This window comes from Salvelinus namaycush, chromosome 25, assembly GCF_016432855.1.
Source record: "Salvelinus namaycush isolate Seneca chromosome 25, SaNama_1.0, whole genome shotgun sequence".
In the NCBI taxonomy this organism is placed as follows: Eukaryota; Metazoa; Chordata; class Actinopteri; order Salmoniformes; family Salmonidae; genus Salvelinus; species Salvelinus namaycush.
Window position 1 is genome coordinate 39,259,298 of NC_052331.1, and position 15,932 is coordinate 39,275,229.

At 42.8% G+C, this 15,932-nt stretch overlaps 1 protein-coding gene across 4 annotated transcripts; it reads right to left on the bottom strand.

Moving 5' to 3' along the window:
• Positions 1-1,097: 1,097 nt before the first annotated feature.
• Positions 1,098-10,329, bottom strand: LOC120020715 (tetratricopeptide repeat protein 19, mitochondrial-like). 4 transcript variants are annotated; one of them, XM_038964438.1, is made up of 10 exons: positions 9,231-10,321; positions 8,868-8,959; positions 8,485-8,595; positions 8,055-8,093; positions 7,546-7,602; positions 7,118-7,179; positions 6,626-6,720; positions 4,856-5,010; positions 4,295-4,457; positions 1,098-2,113 (listed from the first exon to the last, which is right to left on the bottom strand). In XM_038964438.1, the coding sequence occupies exons 1-10, from the start codon at positions 9,511-9,513 to the stop codon at positions 1,950-1,952; spliced, it is 1,221 nt and encodes a 406-aa protein (XP_038820366.1). In that variant the 5' UTR covers positions 9,514-10,321; the 3' UTR covers positions 1,098-1,949. The 4 variants fall into 4 exon arrangements, with proteins under 4 accessions (XP_038820366.1, XP_038820365.1, XP_038820368.1 ...); XM_038964437.1 differs by having other exon boundaries at positions 4,610-5,010; XM_038964440.1 differs by having other exon boundaries at positions 4,610-5,010; positions 8,868-8,943; positions 9,231-10,320.
• Between the last annotated feature and the right edge of the window lie 5,603 nt (positions 10,330-15,932).

The following is a 15,932-nucleotide window of genomic DNA, read 5'->3' on the forward strand; positions in this document are numbered from 1 at the left end:
TGACATTTCTGGGGGGAATGGCCATAGCCCTCACCCTCCGATCCAACAGGACCCAGACGTGCTCAATGGGATTGAGATCCGGGCTCTTTGCTGGTCATGGCAGAACACTGACATTCCCGTCTTGCAGGAAGTCACGCACAGAACGAGCAGTATGGCTGGTGGCATTGTCATGCTGGAGGGTCATGTCAGGATGAGCCTGCAGGAAGGGTACCACATGAGGGAGGAGGATGTCTTCCCTGTAACGCACAGCGTTGAGATGGCCTGCAATGACAACAAGCTCAGTCCGATGATGCTGTGACACACCGCCTCAGACCACAACGGACCCTCCACCTCCAAATCGATCCCGCTTCAGAGTACAGGCCTCGGTGTAACGCTCATTCCTTCGATGATAAACGCAAATCCGACCATCACCCCTGGTGAGACAAAACCGCGACTCGTCAGTGAAGAGCACTTTTGCCAGTCCTGTCTGGTCCAGCAACGGTGGGTTTGTGCCTATAGGCAACGTTGTTGCCGGTGATGTCTGGTGAGGACCTGCCTTACAACAGGCCTATAAGCCCTCAGTCCAGCCTCTCGCAGATACTCTGAGCACTAGTCAGGCGAGGGAAAGATTAACGGAGCAATGTACAGAGATCCTTGATGAAAACCTGCTCCAGAGCGCTCAGGACCTCAGACTGGGGCGAAGTTTCACCTTCCAACGGGACAACGACCCAAAGCATACAGCCAAGACAACACAGGAGTGGCTTGGGGACAAGTCTTTGAGTGGCTTAGCCAGAGCCTGGACTTGAAACCGATCAAACATCTCTGGAGAAACATGAAAATAGCGGTGCACCATCCAACCTGACAGAGCTTCAGAGAATCTGCAGAGAAGAATGTAAGAAACTCCCCAAATACATGTGTGCCAAGCTTTGTAGCATCATACCCAAGAAGACTCAAGGCTGTAATCACTGCCAAAGATGCTTCAATAAAGTACTGAGTAAAGGGTCTGAATACTTATGTAAATGTGAAATTTAATACATTTGCTAACATTTCTAAAAAAAAACAGTTTTTGCTTTGTCATTATGCAGTATTGTGTGTTGATTGATGAGGGGGAAAACAATTTAATCCATTTTAGAATAAGGCTGTAACGTATCAAAATGGTGAAAAAGTCAAGGGGTCTGAATTCTTTCCAAATGCACTGTATGTAATATATATATACACCATCTCAAAGACAGTATTTATTATGATACATCTCTGTTCACACAAAGGTTATTGATTAGGCCTTTCACTCTTGAAGCTGCCAGTTAAGTCCTATATCACATTCTAGCCCATAAAACATTTTGTATATACAACATTTACATATCTTACAGTGTCATTTATAGTGATTCAGACAGCAATGGCAAGTCATCAGACTAAGGCGCCATCATTCAGGATGGAATTCAAACAAGACACATTGTCATCAATCGCTCTGTCGACAATGTGCCTTTGTAACCGGGTGCATTTCCCCCTTCGACGTTCGTGGAGAGATCGCATTCATGACCAACTCTGAAGATGCCAGCACAAACGTAAATATAAAGTCATCATTTAAAAATCAAGTGCAATTACGCCTGTCGACAACACACCTTTTGATTGAATTCTGGCAATGGACTTAATTAAGCCTTGAGGTGTTCCCCTTACATCTTAAGCCAATCTGACAACAAACAGACACCACATTGAAGGAGTGACATTTCCCACAATACAAACAAAACATCATTGGGGTTTCACAGATGAAATTGTTAATTGCCCATTGTAAGAAACCGTTCCAAGACATCCGTTGCGATGTTATTGTGTGTTTCTTCTTCTCTTTCTGAGCTAAATGCCCTGTACTCCATAACTTGTAATAACACTGTGCTGAAGGGACCCGAGTGGTCAGACGAGTTCAGAGAGATTGCTTGGAGTTGTGTTAATAAGATTAGTTTAGTTGATCCAACCGGTCAGTCGGTCTTATTCTTGGCTGCTTCTTCTGCCTTCTGTGCTTTCCTCCTGTTGGCCACCTCTTTCAGTCCCTCCTGTATCTGCTCCAGTGCTTCTTCGTCTCCTGCAGACTGGGCCAGAGCCAGGGACTCCTTGTACAGCTTCACAGACTCCTCAAAAAGATCTAGAAGGAGACAAGGATTGTGTTCATTTGGCACGAAACAGAAGAAAAACAGGTGGGACTACCTGGGATTGGCCTTTTCCGATAAGACACACATGGTTGTTTTCTGTTGCAAAAACGCTTTGAAGCATTTTCTGTTGCACGCCCTAGTGAACACTACAGAGATGATCAACAGTCGTAAAAGTCTTCACTGTACCCCCTTGAACTAAATGTTATTCATTAATGTTAATATCTGTACAGTTACTCATGCAGCTGCACCTACTCAAACTGACGTATTCGTCGACCTGGCTAAGGCTTTCGACTCTGTCAATCACAACATTCTTATTGGCAGACTCAACAGCCTTGGTTTCTCTAATGATTTCCTCGCTTGGTTCACCAACTACTTCTCCGATAGAGTTCAGTATGTTAAATCGGAGGGCCTGTTGTCCGGACCTCTGGCAGTCTCTATGGGGGTGCCACAGGGTTCAATTCTCGGGCCGACTCTCTTCTCTGTATACATCATTGATGTCGCTCTCGCTGCTGGTGATTCTCTGATCCACCTCTACGCAGACAACACCATTCTGTATACCTCTGGCCCTTCTTTGGACACTTAACTCACCTCCAGATGAGCTTCAATGCCGTACAACACTCCTTCCGTGGCCTCCAACTGCTCTTAAATGCAAGTAAAACTAAATGCATGCTCTTCAACCGATCGCTGCCCGCACCTGCCCGCCCGTCCAGCATTACTCTAGACGGTTCTGACTTAGGTATTTGTAGTTGTCCACATATTCTAGGTGTCTGGCTAGACTGTAAACTCTCCTTCCAGACTCACATTAAACATCTCCCATCCAAAATTAAATCTAGAATCAGCTTCCTATTTGGCAACAAAGCATCCTTCACTCATGCTGCCAAACATACCCTCGTAAAACTGACCATCCTACCGATCTTCGACGATGTCATTTACAAAATAGCCTCCAACACGCTACTCGACAAATTGGATGCAGTCTATCACAGTGCCATCCGTTTTGTCAAAGCACCATATACTACCCACCACTGCGACCTGTATGCTCTCGTTGGCTGGCCCTCGCTTCATACTCGTCGCCAAACCCACTGGCTCCAGGTCATCTACAAGTCTCTGCTAGGTAAAGCCCCGCCTTATCTCAGCTCACTGGTCACCATAGCAGCACCCACCTGTAGCACACGCTCCAGCAGGTATATCTCACTGGTCACCCCCAAAGCCAATTCTTCCTTTGGCTGCCTCTCCTTCCAGTTCTCTGCTGCCAATGACTGGAACAAACTGCAAAAATCTCTGAAGCTGGAGACTCTTACCTCCCTCACTAGCTTAAAGCACCAGCTGTCAGAGCAGCTCACAGATCACTGCACCTGTACATAGCCCATCTGTAAATAGCCCATCCAATCTACCTCATCCCCATACTGTATTTATTTATCTTGCTCCTTTTCGCCCTAGAATCTCTACTTGCACATTCATCCTCTGCACATCTATCACTCCAGTGTTTAATTGCTATATTGTAATTACTTCGCCACCATGTCCTATTTATTGCCTTACCTCTCTTATCCGACCTCATTTGCACATGCTGTATATAGATTTTTTTCCTACTGTATTATTGGCTGTTTGTTTATTCCATGTGTAACTCTGTGTTGTTGTATGTGTCAAACTGCTTTGCTTTATCTTGGCCAGGTCGCAGTTGTAAATGAGAACTTGTTCTCAACTGGCCTACCTGGTTAAATAAACAAATTTAAAATTAAAATCTGTGCCAGGGGGATATTATGCACATGCATAGAGATGCCATTTAGCAGACACTTTTATCCAGAAACTTAAACACAGGTTTACCCACTTGTTTTTTCTTTCAACAGTTTACCCACCTTCTGTGGAAAGGCATATTGAAAGTAAGCCTATAGGGAACGTTACTTTTTTCACCGTAACGCATCCATTATTGTTTTTTACCACGACATCACTGTATGCATGCAACCATTTTATTTTATATTTTTTAACTTATGGGTGGTTCCGGGAATCAAACCCACTATCCTGACGTTGCAAGAGCCATGCTCTTCCAACTGAGTTACATTAATTTTGTAATTTAGCAAATCCACAATAAAAGTTCATGTTGTGACACTGAAAACTGGCTTGTGTTGGAGGAAACCAAGGCCCTCTTAGAGGTTGTCCTCATTTTCATCCCTCCTTACCATTGTGCAGTAGGATGCCTGCCATGTTTCCCAGCAGCACATGTTGGTCAGGGTGGCCGTTTTCTCTGCTCAGCTCCACAGCCTGCTTCACCAGGGGCAGAGCCTCGTCGTGGCGACCCTGCATGTCCAGGATGGTGGCCAGGTCACTCATCAGCACCAAGGACTGTAGTCAGGACAGCAGAAAACAATTTCCAGATAATATAGAAGTAAGAACAGATTAACTTCTAGGTTACAAAACATCAAGATGCATAACTGCAAAGCATTTAGACTACATCAGTCTTCTGTGGGCAGGTATCTCCCTGCTCTTCCTGGTACCTGTGGGTGGGTCTCTCCCTGCTCTTCCTGGTACCTGTGGGTGGGTCTCTCCCTGCTCTTCCTGGTACCTGTGGGTGGGTCTCTCCCTGCTCTTCCTGGTACCTGTGGGCAGGTCTCTCCCTGCTCTTCCTGGTACCTGTGGGCGGGTCTCTCCCTGCTCTTCCTGGCATCTGTGGGCAGGTCTCTCCCTGCTCTTCCTGGCATCTGTGGGCGGGTCTCTCCCTGCTCTTCCTGGCCAACTGGTACCTGTGGGTGAGTCTGTCCCTGCTCTTCCTGACAGATCAGCAAGGCTTGCTTGTAGTCCACCACCGCCTGGCTCAGGCGGTGTATAGCGACCATGTAGCGGGCGTGGGAGTCCAGGGTCAGGCCCAGTAGGAGCCGGGTCTCCTTCCTCAACTCTTCTGAAGAGAGGGAGAAACACGAGGATGGATGCTGTCAGCGAGCAAGCTCAATATCAAAAGGTCACAAGTTGAATGCACACCATACTAAAAGCAAGGTTACACAACTTTTCAGAAGATAACATCGCCCTCTTTATTTAAATGTTCTGATTTTATTGACCAGATCGTGCGAGAGGGTGACCAAGGGGAAAGATATCCTCTCTCTACGTCACAAGGTATTAGGCCGGATTCTAGCCTATACCGTCACGGTACATAATGTGTGCCTGAGACAGCACCACTACACCAGCCAGGCCACACCATTTCCAGCATGGTTGTGGCTGCATCGTGCAATGGTAATGCCTGTCATTGGCGGGGACTTGATTTGGAAGGATTAAGAATGAAAAGTAAAAAAAGGGAATGAAATGTCCTAGAGGAAAAGCTGCATCAGTCTGCTTGAGACATTCAGTTCACAGGGAGCAGTGTTTGTTGTGCTGTTCTGTCACGCCCCGGATTACAGATGACATTATGAGGGTTTAAATATTGTAATTGGACAACATTTACAAAGAAAGGAGCACAAGGACAGCGCACACACACACACTCTGTACTAGAGAGAAGACACCATAAGGCCCAATACAGCTAAAGAGGAGGCTAGGCCTGAACTTTACAATGAACTGACAGTCTGCTGTTTACTGAACAGTACAATGGACTGGCTTTTAAAACAAGATGGCGCCGACGATGGTCGCCCTGTTGCTAGCTCCCTGCCAATTGAGCATTCTTGATTATTTGAAGTGTCTTTTTTTTTTAAACTATTTGATCAGAGTTTCTAGTATTATTCCCCATCACCGACAAGCACTTCTGGACATTAGATCTAGATTACTCAAGACAAATGAGTCTTACCGGAGCAGGATACTCCGTCTAGACTACCCAAAGCAGTTCCATTGCTTACGAGAGCCCTTTTTCCAAAAAGATGCCGCCAGAGGAGGGGAAGGCGAGCTGGAGTTGTAGTCTAATTAAACCACCCTCCCCTTTCTAGTATATAACCTGATACTGTACAGTCCCTGGACAATAAACTTTGTGAGCTCAGATTTCCTACCAGATATACAAGACACTAACATAATCTGTCTCACAGACTTGGTTATCAGGGGAGGTGCTAGATCAGGCTACACAGCCCACGGGGTTCTCCGTACATCACACGGACAGGGTAAAAGAGCTTTGCGGGAAAAACAGTGGCGGAAGAGTATGTTTTGGCATTAAAAATGTGTGAGTTGCTTTGCGGGTTTTGACTAAAATGTAAGCCTAGATTTGTGATAATGATGTGAGCTACAGGCAAGTTTGAGTCAAGTGATATGCATTTTTAGCAGACAGCATTGTGCCATACACACACAGGAGCAGTGTTGGACAGGAGATAGACGAGGATCCTGATTAGGGCTGTGACGATACCAGTATCGTGATATTATTTTCAAAGGCAGAAAATGAATTAGAAAAAAACGAAGCAGACTCTGTATGTAAAGTAGTGTGACACAGCTTGGAAAATAAATAAATGTGACTCTGGATGACAACAATGATGACATCCTCCAGTCACACAAACAATCTTACGCTATTACAGCAAAAACGATTTGAAGGTTTGGTCGTTAGATACCCGATTGCTCCTCAGCAGGAAGTTCCTTGAATTTCTCCAACTTGGCTTCAAGGGATTCAGTGCAAAACTGGAAACCCATCTTTGCCAAGTCATTCCTGAGGAGAAACAAACAGGTTACAGTTGGTAAATGGTGCACCGTGGTATGTAGAACCTGGGGGGTGGTTCATGAAACTGTAGTCCTATAATACAGGACTACAACCAACCGCAGAAGAAAACAAACATTCTCAACTGAAAACCTTTGAGTAGAGAGGCCTTCTAATGGTGTATAGGCACACTCTTCATCAACTAAGCTGGCTGGCTCCTATCAGAGACTTATTTGTATCTATTAAAAGTATGCATCAAAAAGGTGCCTCCTAATTTAAACGATGTCCATTATTTAAGAGGTAAGGACCACTAGAACTAATTTGGTTGGCTTAAACCTTGAAGCTGATTCAATTGTTCCAACGTCCATTTAAACCCATATGAAGACATCCACTTTTGAAGTTCACTTACTTCTCCTGGCCGGCATATATGGTAGCGAGCTTCAAGGACATCTCAATGACACCATTGTCATCCTTTGAACCCGAGGGAGAGAGAAAAAGACTGAAGTAGCAATATAGCATTGAGTGTCTGGACCACAATGCACTGCCAATGGTTTCTGAATTGACGGAGCTGAGCCTAAAACTATTCCAGACAGTCCTTCTTTCCTCAAATGGACAATAGATAGATTGTCCTCTTCATTTCAAAATCAAAAAGCTGCTTCAGTACCCAGCGACTCTACTGTCCAGATGTCACAACAATTCTATTCCTCTGCTATTAATAAAATTATATGCCATGTAGCAGACGTTTTTATCCAAAGTGACTAACAGTAATGCATGCATACATTTTTATACATTTACCACACTTAACCTCTTACTTAGAGACACACGACCAACCCTCACCTGTGGTGTTCCTCCGGACAACATGAAACTCATGGCCACTTTGAACAGTTTCTCTGCCTGGGGGAGAAGAGCACAGGGGTCACTGGAAGTCAGCAAAACAGCTCAAAACACAAGCATTTAAAAAGAAAAGTACAATATCACATTAACCTCTGCTCAATTGTCATTTCAATGAATGATGTACCACGAATTCTTGAAGAAAATACTTAAGAATGCCTCATGAGCTTAGTACAACTGAATGGTTTCAAAGGTAGACTCCGCAGTATGACATCATCTTCACCTCCAGCTTACAGACATCAACAAAAACAGGATTTTAAAAAATGCCAAAACTTCCCCTATTGGCTCTTCTCAATTTGTGCCCTCCTTTGAAGAACACATACATTAGGAAACGTCAATAGTGGCAGTCCTCCTTGCAGATTTTAACTTTGATAAGCACGATTCCAAAAGTGGGACAGCAGGTGGGGGTTCACTGAAGAGAGGAGAAAGAGATGGCGACCTCTGCTATTACTCACATTATCCAGCTGACCTTGGACATAGGCAAGGTTCGCCATCTGTAGAGACCGGGGACAATAAAACAACAATAATGATGTGCTGCTGAGTTTCTGTGGCAACTGTGGCATTAATGCCATGGCATTACATTCAAAAATGCTTACAGAAATTCCTGAGAAAAGCACATTACTCCATCAAAGTGTATTGAGTGATACCTCAAAACTATCGTTATCACAACATGAATCAATGTGTGTGCAATATCACTATTGCAAGAGGCTGCGATTCTTAAATTCACTCTGTAATGCACAGCAGAAGCAAAGACTAATCACGTGTCAAATAAGTCTAGTCAACCACATGTGTTCCCACAAGTTCACTGTGCAGGCTAATAAACACTGGGTTTGAAGCACATTTGAACAAGTTAAAAACATCCTGTTAAATAGGCAAGGCTTTTACCAAGCTGTAGGTGTAGATGATAGCTTGTGTATTGTTAGTCTGGTGGGCCAGCTTGATGGCCTGGTGGAGGAATCCATTGGCTCCATGCAACTGCCCCCGCATCATACCGAGCTTGAACACAACACACACCAATGTTACTCAGACATAACATGTAAAATTGATGACACTTCATCAAAACATAAATGTCTAGGACAGATATGACAAACATTTGGGTCTGAATTGATACAATTAAAATGCTGTTACGTTGATGACACTTGAGATTCAGAAGATTGCAAATCATCTCTTGGCAAATACAGTTGCATGGTACTGTACTTCTCGTTTAGATTAAGATTCTAGGTAGAAACTGGATTGAGGAGTTGCCTGCATCAATGACAATTAGTTACCTTGGCTCTCTTCAAAAGTAAAATAATCTCATCTTCTTTCTTCTGGGCATCAGTTCTGGTGTCCTCCTCAGCTTTGCTGAAGAGAGAGAACGCTATGAACGAGGAGGAGGGAGGAGGAGGAGGAGGAGGAGGGGGGTGTATATCACAAAACATTTAGGTCACTCAATGACTCCTATGACCGGTTGTGAACGTTGACCACGTTCTTTTAATGACATGTTGAAGGACTCTCAATGATGCAAATCATATGCACATCAATGTAAAAGATTATCGATGATAGTCTCTTGTAAGTTTCATGTACTGACAATGACACACACTAGGGAAGAGTATTTTAAAACACATCTAACATGACAATAACTTACTTACCAATTACACTACCCATTGCATAAGTCCAGTTTCTAGTAGCACGACTATTTTCATCGCCATTGCTTTCGCAGCTGCGGTATAGCGGTGACCTTCTGTGCACAGTAGCATGGATAGCATTCGATTGAGAAGTCGTCCTTTTCAGACATTTCAATGATTGTGTCCTCGCATGAACTCGACTATCTAAAGACAGGTTGCGGGAGCCCTCTGACATAAATTGCTTTATTTGATTCCTATTAGAAAAGAATGCACGAGTGACAGCGGGTAACGCCATTTTAAAATACATTACAATTCCCGTCGGAAGTTTTGGTGGAAGACCAAAACACGTCACTCCCTGTAATCAAAAAACGTTCAACATAAAAGGGAAGTTGTACATAACAACAATATTATTAATTATAATATTTTCGCATATGTATTGAATACATCAATGTCTTTATTTTCTATTTTGAAGGGCAATACAAAAACCTTGTGCCGGAAGTGATTATCTGCGCCCGCGGTCAATACGACTACCTTCAGTTGATTTGTTGATGAGCATCTGAAGTGTACTTTTTCCAAAATGTCTAAAGTACAGCTGTTGAATGTGTTTATTACCGAGCAATTAACAGCAGTAGCTGTTGAGTTATTTGGGACAGTGGGAAAGAAGGTTGCAGAGGAGCATCAAAAACGATTAAACAACAGTGGCTGGTGAGATGTTCAGGGCAGTGGAAAAGACGATAGCAGAGTAACGTTACCAGGAAGAGATCTCCAGTTAAAAAATGGAGAACGAACGTCTACGGGTATTTCTTCTGAAGTTTGGAGCAGGTTTGTACCGAACAAAAAAAAATACATTATAAGTTACACAACCAATTCGTTCTAAGCTATCTTGTAGCTACCCTCGGAAGCACCAGCTACCCACGAGCCTTTTGCCGCGTTCAAAACAACTGGGAACTGATTTGGATCATCTCCGACTTCAGTGCGTTCAAAACAACTGCGAACTCGAGGGGGCGAACGAGCTACGACTGGGAAAAATCGGTTTGAACGGTCATCCAACTTGTGAACTCGGGACATTTCAGGAGCTCCGATCTGAAGATCACTGACGTCATTATTTGACCTCCTATTTCTTCCCCCCCCCTTCTTCTAGGTTTCCAGTTGTTTTGAACGCGGCATTTGTCTCGCGCGAGGGACTATCTGGGAATGACAGTGTCCGGTTTTTCGCTGCTGCAGTAATGACTGCTGCTGTACATTACAGGTGCATCAAATGTAAATCTCCGTTAGAAAATAAACGTCTCACACAGTGCAACGGTGTCATAGTACATAGCTCGTGTTCACGTGCGGTTTTCCTCACGCAGCCCATGGCCCGCCGTTCTCCGGATCAGCGACGCTACTGCCGCTAGTCGGTGGCAAGACGCCGTTTCAGCATCAAGCCAGCTGCCTGCCTACTCCCTATCGCAAATTATTTATATATATTTATATATATATTGCATTGCATTGGATGCCATGTTCATTTGGAAAAGTACTGTCAAATATTGTGTGTGCAAAATATCAGATAACGAGGGCAGTCCTGGTCACGTGTATCCACTAATGACTAAAAATCAAATCCCAGCCAAATCTAATTGTATTGTCAAGGCCTTGCAGACTTCTCACACAGTGCAATGGTGTCATAGTAATAAAATAAGTACCATTGTAAATAACATAATAATAAAAATATTAAATTAAGTACAAGAAGCATGCAGTTAAAATATATGAATGCAATTAATCCATGCTTTTCTGGGAATGCTACAAAGTCTGGAAATTGTGGGTGAAACTCGAAAGTTGTCTGTCAAGTATTACAATGTAAATTTACTTTTAATCCGGCTGTCTGCATATTTCACGACATGGTATATGGGGGTGTAGTGAGATACCCAATGGGCTGGACGATTCTCTTCCCATCACGAAAAAAAGGTATACTAGAAACTTAGAAGTGAATCAATCCGCCATCATTGACACAATGGAAAAAATCTAATGATTTATTATTGAAATATTGAAATAGCATGGGGTGACTGAGAAAAACAAATTGGTACAATTTAAGGCCAAGTGGCAAACAATAATGCAGGCACTAGGGATGGGCTGTGAGCATGCTGGTCTGGGAAGATGAGATGTAGTTGGTGTATGAGTGAGTCTGTAAATTGTTCTTATGTATACTTTTTTTGGGGGGGGGAGTGTAAAAAAATAAAAGTAATAAAATAAAGTTCAACATTCCCATTTTGCTACTATTTCTGTCAAGTCTTCGCATGCAATTTGACCACCTAGAACACCGAACACACTGCCTCTGCAACGCAATACTGAAAGACTAATGCAGTACTCCGTGAAGCCTTGGCGCCCTTCTAACAGACAAACCGCAATGAACTTGGGTATACTACATATATCTGTTGATAGATGACAACCTGTCGTAGCCATTTATCAACGTATATCTCTGTGAGAAAATTATTTCGGTAGATGGCCAATAATAATAATAATACCTTTATTATGCACAGATTTAAAATAGCTATTGATAACAAATGTGTATTTTGTGTTTGTGACCCAGAAACTCTTGACCATTTATTTTAGGACTGTTCTTATGTCAGAATATTTTGGAGTGAGTTAGAATATTACATTTTTTAAAGAAACGATTATTAATGTTCATCTGAGAGATTCTGATATTATATTTTATTGTGATCCAAATGATATGGACCCTGATTTAACTTTCATTGTTAATTTGTTTATTTTTCATGGAAGATTCTTTATCCATAAAATGAAGTGTGACAGAGAACAAACCCCTCGTTGCATTATTTAAGATAGAATTTAAATATTATTTTGAAATTATCAGTAAATGTAAAAACAAAAAACCAATACGCACCATAACACTTTTTGACAAATTTAAAATGTATCTCGATATGTAATACCCCTTTCTGTTAGGTTTATGTACTCTTGCTTGTATATTTCTGTTTTTGTATTTGTTGTGTTCATTATATATATATATATATATATATATATATACAAAATGAAATGCCAATACGGAAAAGGAAACACAACTTCAACAAATCACCACCTCACATCGGTTTCTAAATGGCGACAGGGGTTGGCTTTCATTTGAATGATAGTTTAACCCTCAAATCCATGAATTCATGTGAGGCCAGAGATTTGTGAGAGGAGCTCCCGATTTTATAAAAAAAAATTCTCGCAAACCTTGGTCTGAAAATTACAGCTGCATTCTGAACGAAGTCCCGCTATGGTTTGGGACGTATGACAAAAACATTGGTACTAAACCAAAGATATTGATCTGTTTCAAGCAATTGATTTTGTGAGATCGTGATGAGAAACTTTACCTCAGATTGGTGATGTAAGTATTAATGTTGTGGTGAAAACAGTCTGTGTAGTAATACGTTCTGTCCACCATAGGGAAATTACACTGAGTGGCCAGTTTATTAGCTGACGTTTCACCACCTCGTTCAAGAAAATGGTTAGTTCCTACAGACAGTGAGACCCGTGGCTTGCTATATAAAGGAGGCAGACAGGTTTTGAGGCATTCAGTTACTGGTCAATTGAATGTTAGAATGGGTAAAGTGACTGACCTAAGCAACTTTGAGCGTGGTATGATCGTCGGTGCCAGTATCTCAGAAACGGCTGGCCTCTTCACGCACGACAGTGTCTAGGGTTTACAACAGTGGTGTGCAGAAAGGCATCTCGGAACGCACAACTTGTCAAGAATGGGCTATTGCAGCAGACGACCACACCGGGTTCCACTCCTATCAGCTAAAAACAAGAAGAAGCAGCTCCAGTGAGCACACCATCACCGACAACTGAGGAGTGGAAAAACATTGCCTGGTCCGATGCAGTTTTCATGATTTTTGACCCCCCCCAAAATTATCTGGCCTCCATTGATTTAGTCACCCCAATTCTGGCAATCCTACAAGGGTAAAAACTCCAATAACTTTTATTTTTACAGATTATAATAGCGACATGAGGTTTGGACCATTTGGTCTTATTAGAGGATTATCTACACAATTTTACCCATTGGTCAAAAGATGCGTTTTTATTGAACACCCTACATCGTATCAAACGCGTTGTCTAGTGTGTGTGGTTAGCCTGCTAGCTAGGAGGAAATACCATTGGCATGTTAAGCTAGCTAGCTTTTATGCTAACGACAACGGTAACCATTTAGTAAACTAGCTATATCCTTATCCTATCAAACCTGTCGTTTGGTGTGTTTGTGTAACGGATGTGAAATGGCTAGCTAGTTAGCGGTGGTGCGCGCTAATAGCCTTTCAATCAGTGACGTCACTTGCTCTGAGACCTTGAAGCCGCGGCCCTTGCAGAGCAAGGGGAACCACTACTTCAAGGTCTCAGACAGAGCAAGTGACGTACCCGATTGAAACGCTATTAGCGCGTACCCGCTAACTAGCTAGCCATTTCACATCCGTTACACTCACCCCCCTTTCAACCTCCTCCTTTTCCGCAGCAACCAGTGATCCGGGTCAACAGCATCAATGTAACAGTTTAACTTTAGTCCGTCCCCTCGCGTGAACCAGGGACCCTCTGCACACATCAACAACAGTCAGCGATGGGTAACGATGCTTCGTGGGCGACCGTTGTTGATGTGTGCAGAGGGTCCCTGGTTCGCGCCCGTGTCGGGGCGAGGGGACGGTCTAAAGTTATACTGTTACATTTGGTTACCCTGCTAGGTAGTAGCCAATGCCACGATAAGCAAGGTTAGGAATAAAGCTAGCTAGCCTGTTATGCTAGCGCTGACGCTAACAGTTTAACATATATTGGCTAGCTAGCAATATGACCATTTCTATATTCTGCAGGGCTGTCCGACTAAAATAAAGTATTGTTCGACCAAGAGTCGTCTGTTCTTTCGACCGAAATATGAGTGTGGACAGACTGGCTCCAGCTCTGCCTCCGATTTATAACACATCGCACCGCCGACTCTCTTGCTTCACCTAAACTAACCAGTCCCCACCAGCTTTCTAGTAGCTACCCTTGCCTGGTTAAGAAACACAAGCTGCTTTAAGAAATTAAAAACAGCATTAAGTGTAATAGTAAAACAGTCTAGCTATGTTTTTCTCTCCCTTGAGTAGGCTATAGAAAAGTAGGCAATCAACCCTTCCACTTTTCCCACTACATTTCATATACAGGTTCTGTAGCCAACATAGCCAAGTCTCCCTCTTCTCCTTAGATAACGGCTTGATTCTAGCCCTTTAAGGCTACCGTTTAAAATACTTCACCCATAATACCAGTGCTACATTTGATTCATTTCTATCTTGCATTGGTGGACCGCATTTTACATTCAAAAAGCATATCGCACGCCGCTGTAAAACTAGGCTACTTTGCGACCGGATCGTTAACCATTTGTTTAGGCTACACCTTGTTCAGTCATGTTACATCATTAGCTAGCTATAGGTAACAACCTGGGGTGCGTTTTGGAACGTTCAGGTATATGCTATGCAGAACAAACATGCCTCTCTGGATCAACGTTGGCTGTATTCATGGTATTTCTATCTGCAATGTTTAATAACCTTTTTTTTCAACTGAACGTTGACCTGGTAACATTACCAGTAGACTATTTGCAAATGTTTGGTGGCACAGAAAAAGGATAGCAAATCATTTATTGACTAAATTCCTCTTGCCACTACACTATGTCTGACTTGGTAAATAACTTTTTTTGAGTTAATGTGGACAGTGATTCAGACTTGACCCAGATAAAGCTAAAAATAGTGTCAAAATGGCAATGCAGTTTTGACACTATAATTAATGTTTGACTCACATCGATGCCACAGGCCGTTTTAAAACCAGAGAAGTTGGTTCTAAAGGAGATGGCGTCTCCTGGAGACATAACATGTGCAGTTTGAGGGTTTTTGTCTAGAAGGGATACAGCTTTTGTCAAAATTGACTTTACATAGCAGGTTTAGGTGAAGTTACGCAGCAGGTTAGGATAATTTAATGTAGCAGGTTAGGAGAATTAGGTTAAGGTTAGAAAAAGGGTTAGGGTTAGCTAAAATGCGAGAAAGAAAAAAAATCCCAACTAGACATGACCCTGTTTGAGCTACTCCAGGAAATGACGTTGCGGTCTCAGTGCTGCCGTTAGCAACTCAATTATTCTTATAACTTCTTCTGTGCGATGTTAAAATAATCGGTTCAAGGACATACATCTGGTGTATTAGAAGCAATTATTGGTACCATAATTGTCTTCAAAACATTTTATTTACACAAATATTTTTCCATTCACTATAATGGGGATCCTGTTTTCTGCTGACAATGCCTGCAGTACCGAGGTCGGCCTTGAACTTCCATGGCTTCAATGACTGGGCAGTCGTTCTCCCCTGACCCATACCGACTACTTCAAAACACATTCATGTAGTAGGCTGTGTGAAGTGTCTTAGGCTACGTTTAGACAGGCAGCCCAATTGTGATAATTTTTTTCACTAATTGGTCTTTTGACCAATCAGATCAGCTTTGAAAAAGAGGACCAATTAGTGGAAAACATCAGGTATTGAGCTGTCTGCGTAAATGCAGCACTATTAACCTAGTATTAGTAGTAGACAGTCTGGGTTTAGACATTAAAGGCCCAGTGCAGTCAAAAACCTGATTTCCCCCCCCCCCCCCCCCCCCCCCCTGCGTTTTATATACAGTGCCTTTGGAAAGTATTCAGACCCCTTGAATTTTTCCACATTTTGTTACATTACAGCCTTGTTATAAAATGGATTA

Bases quoted from the DNA above. Each gene is read 5' to 3' on its own strand.
- LOC120020715 (XM_038964437.1), bottom strand. From the start codon at position 9,513: ATGTATTTTAAAATGGCGTTACCCGCTGTCACTCGTGCATTCTTTTCT. The intron at 7,603-8,054 runs GTGAGTAATAGC...CTTCTCCCCCAG, and splicing joins TCCAAGGTCAGCTGGATAAT to GCAGAGAAACTGTTCAAAGT. The intron at 4,458-4,609 runs GTACCAGGAAGA...TCCTGACTACAG, and splicing joins AGGGAGAGACCCACCCACAG to TCCTTGGTGCTGATGAGTGA.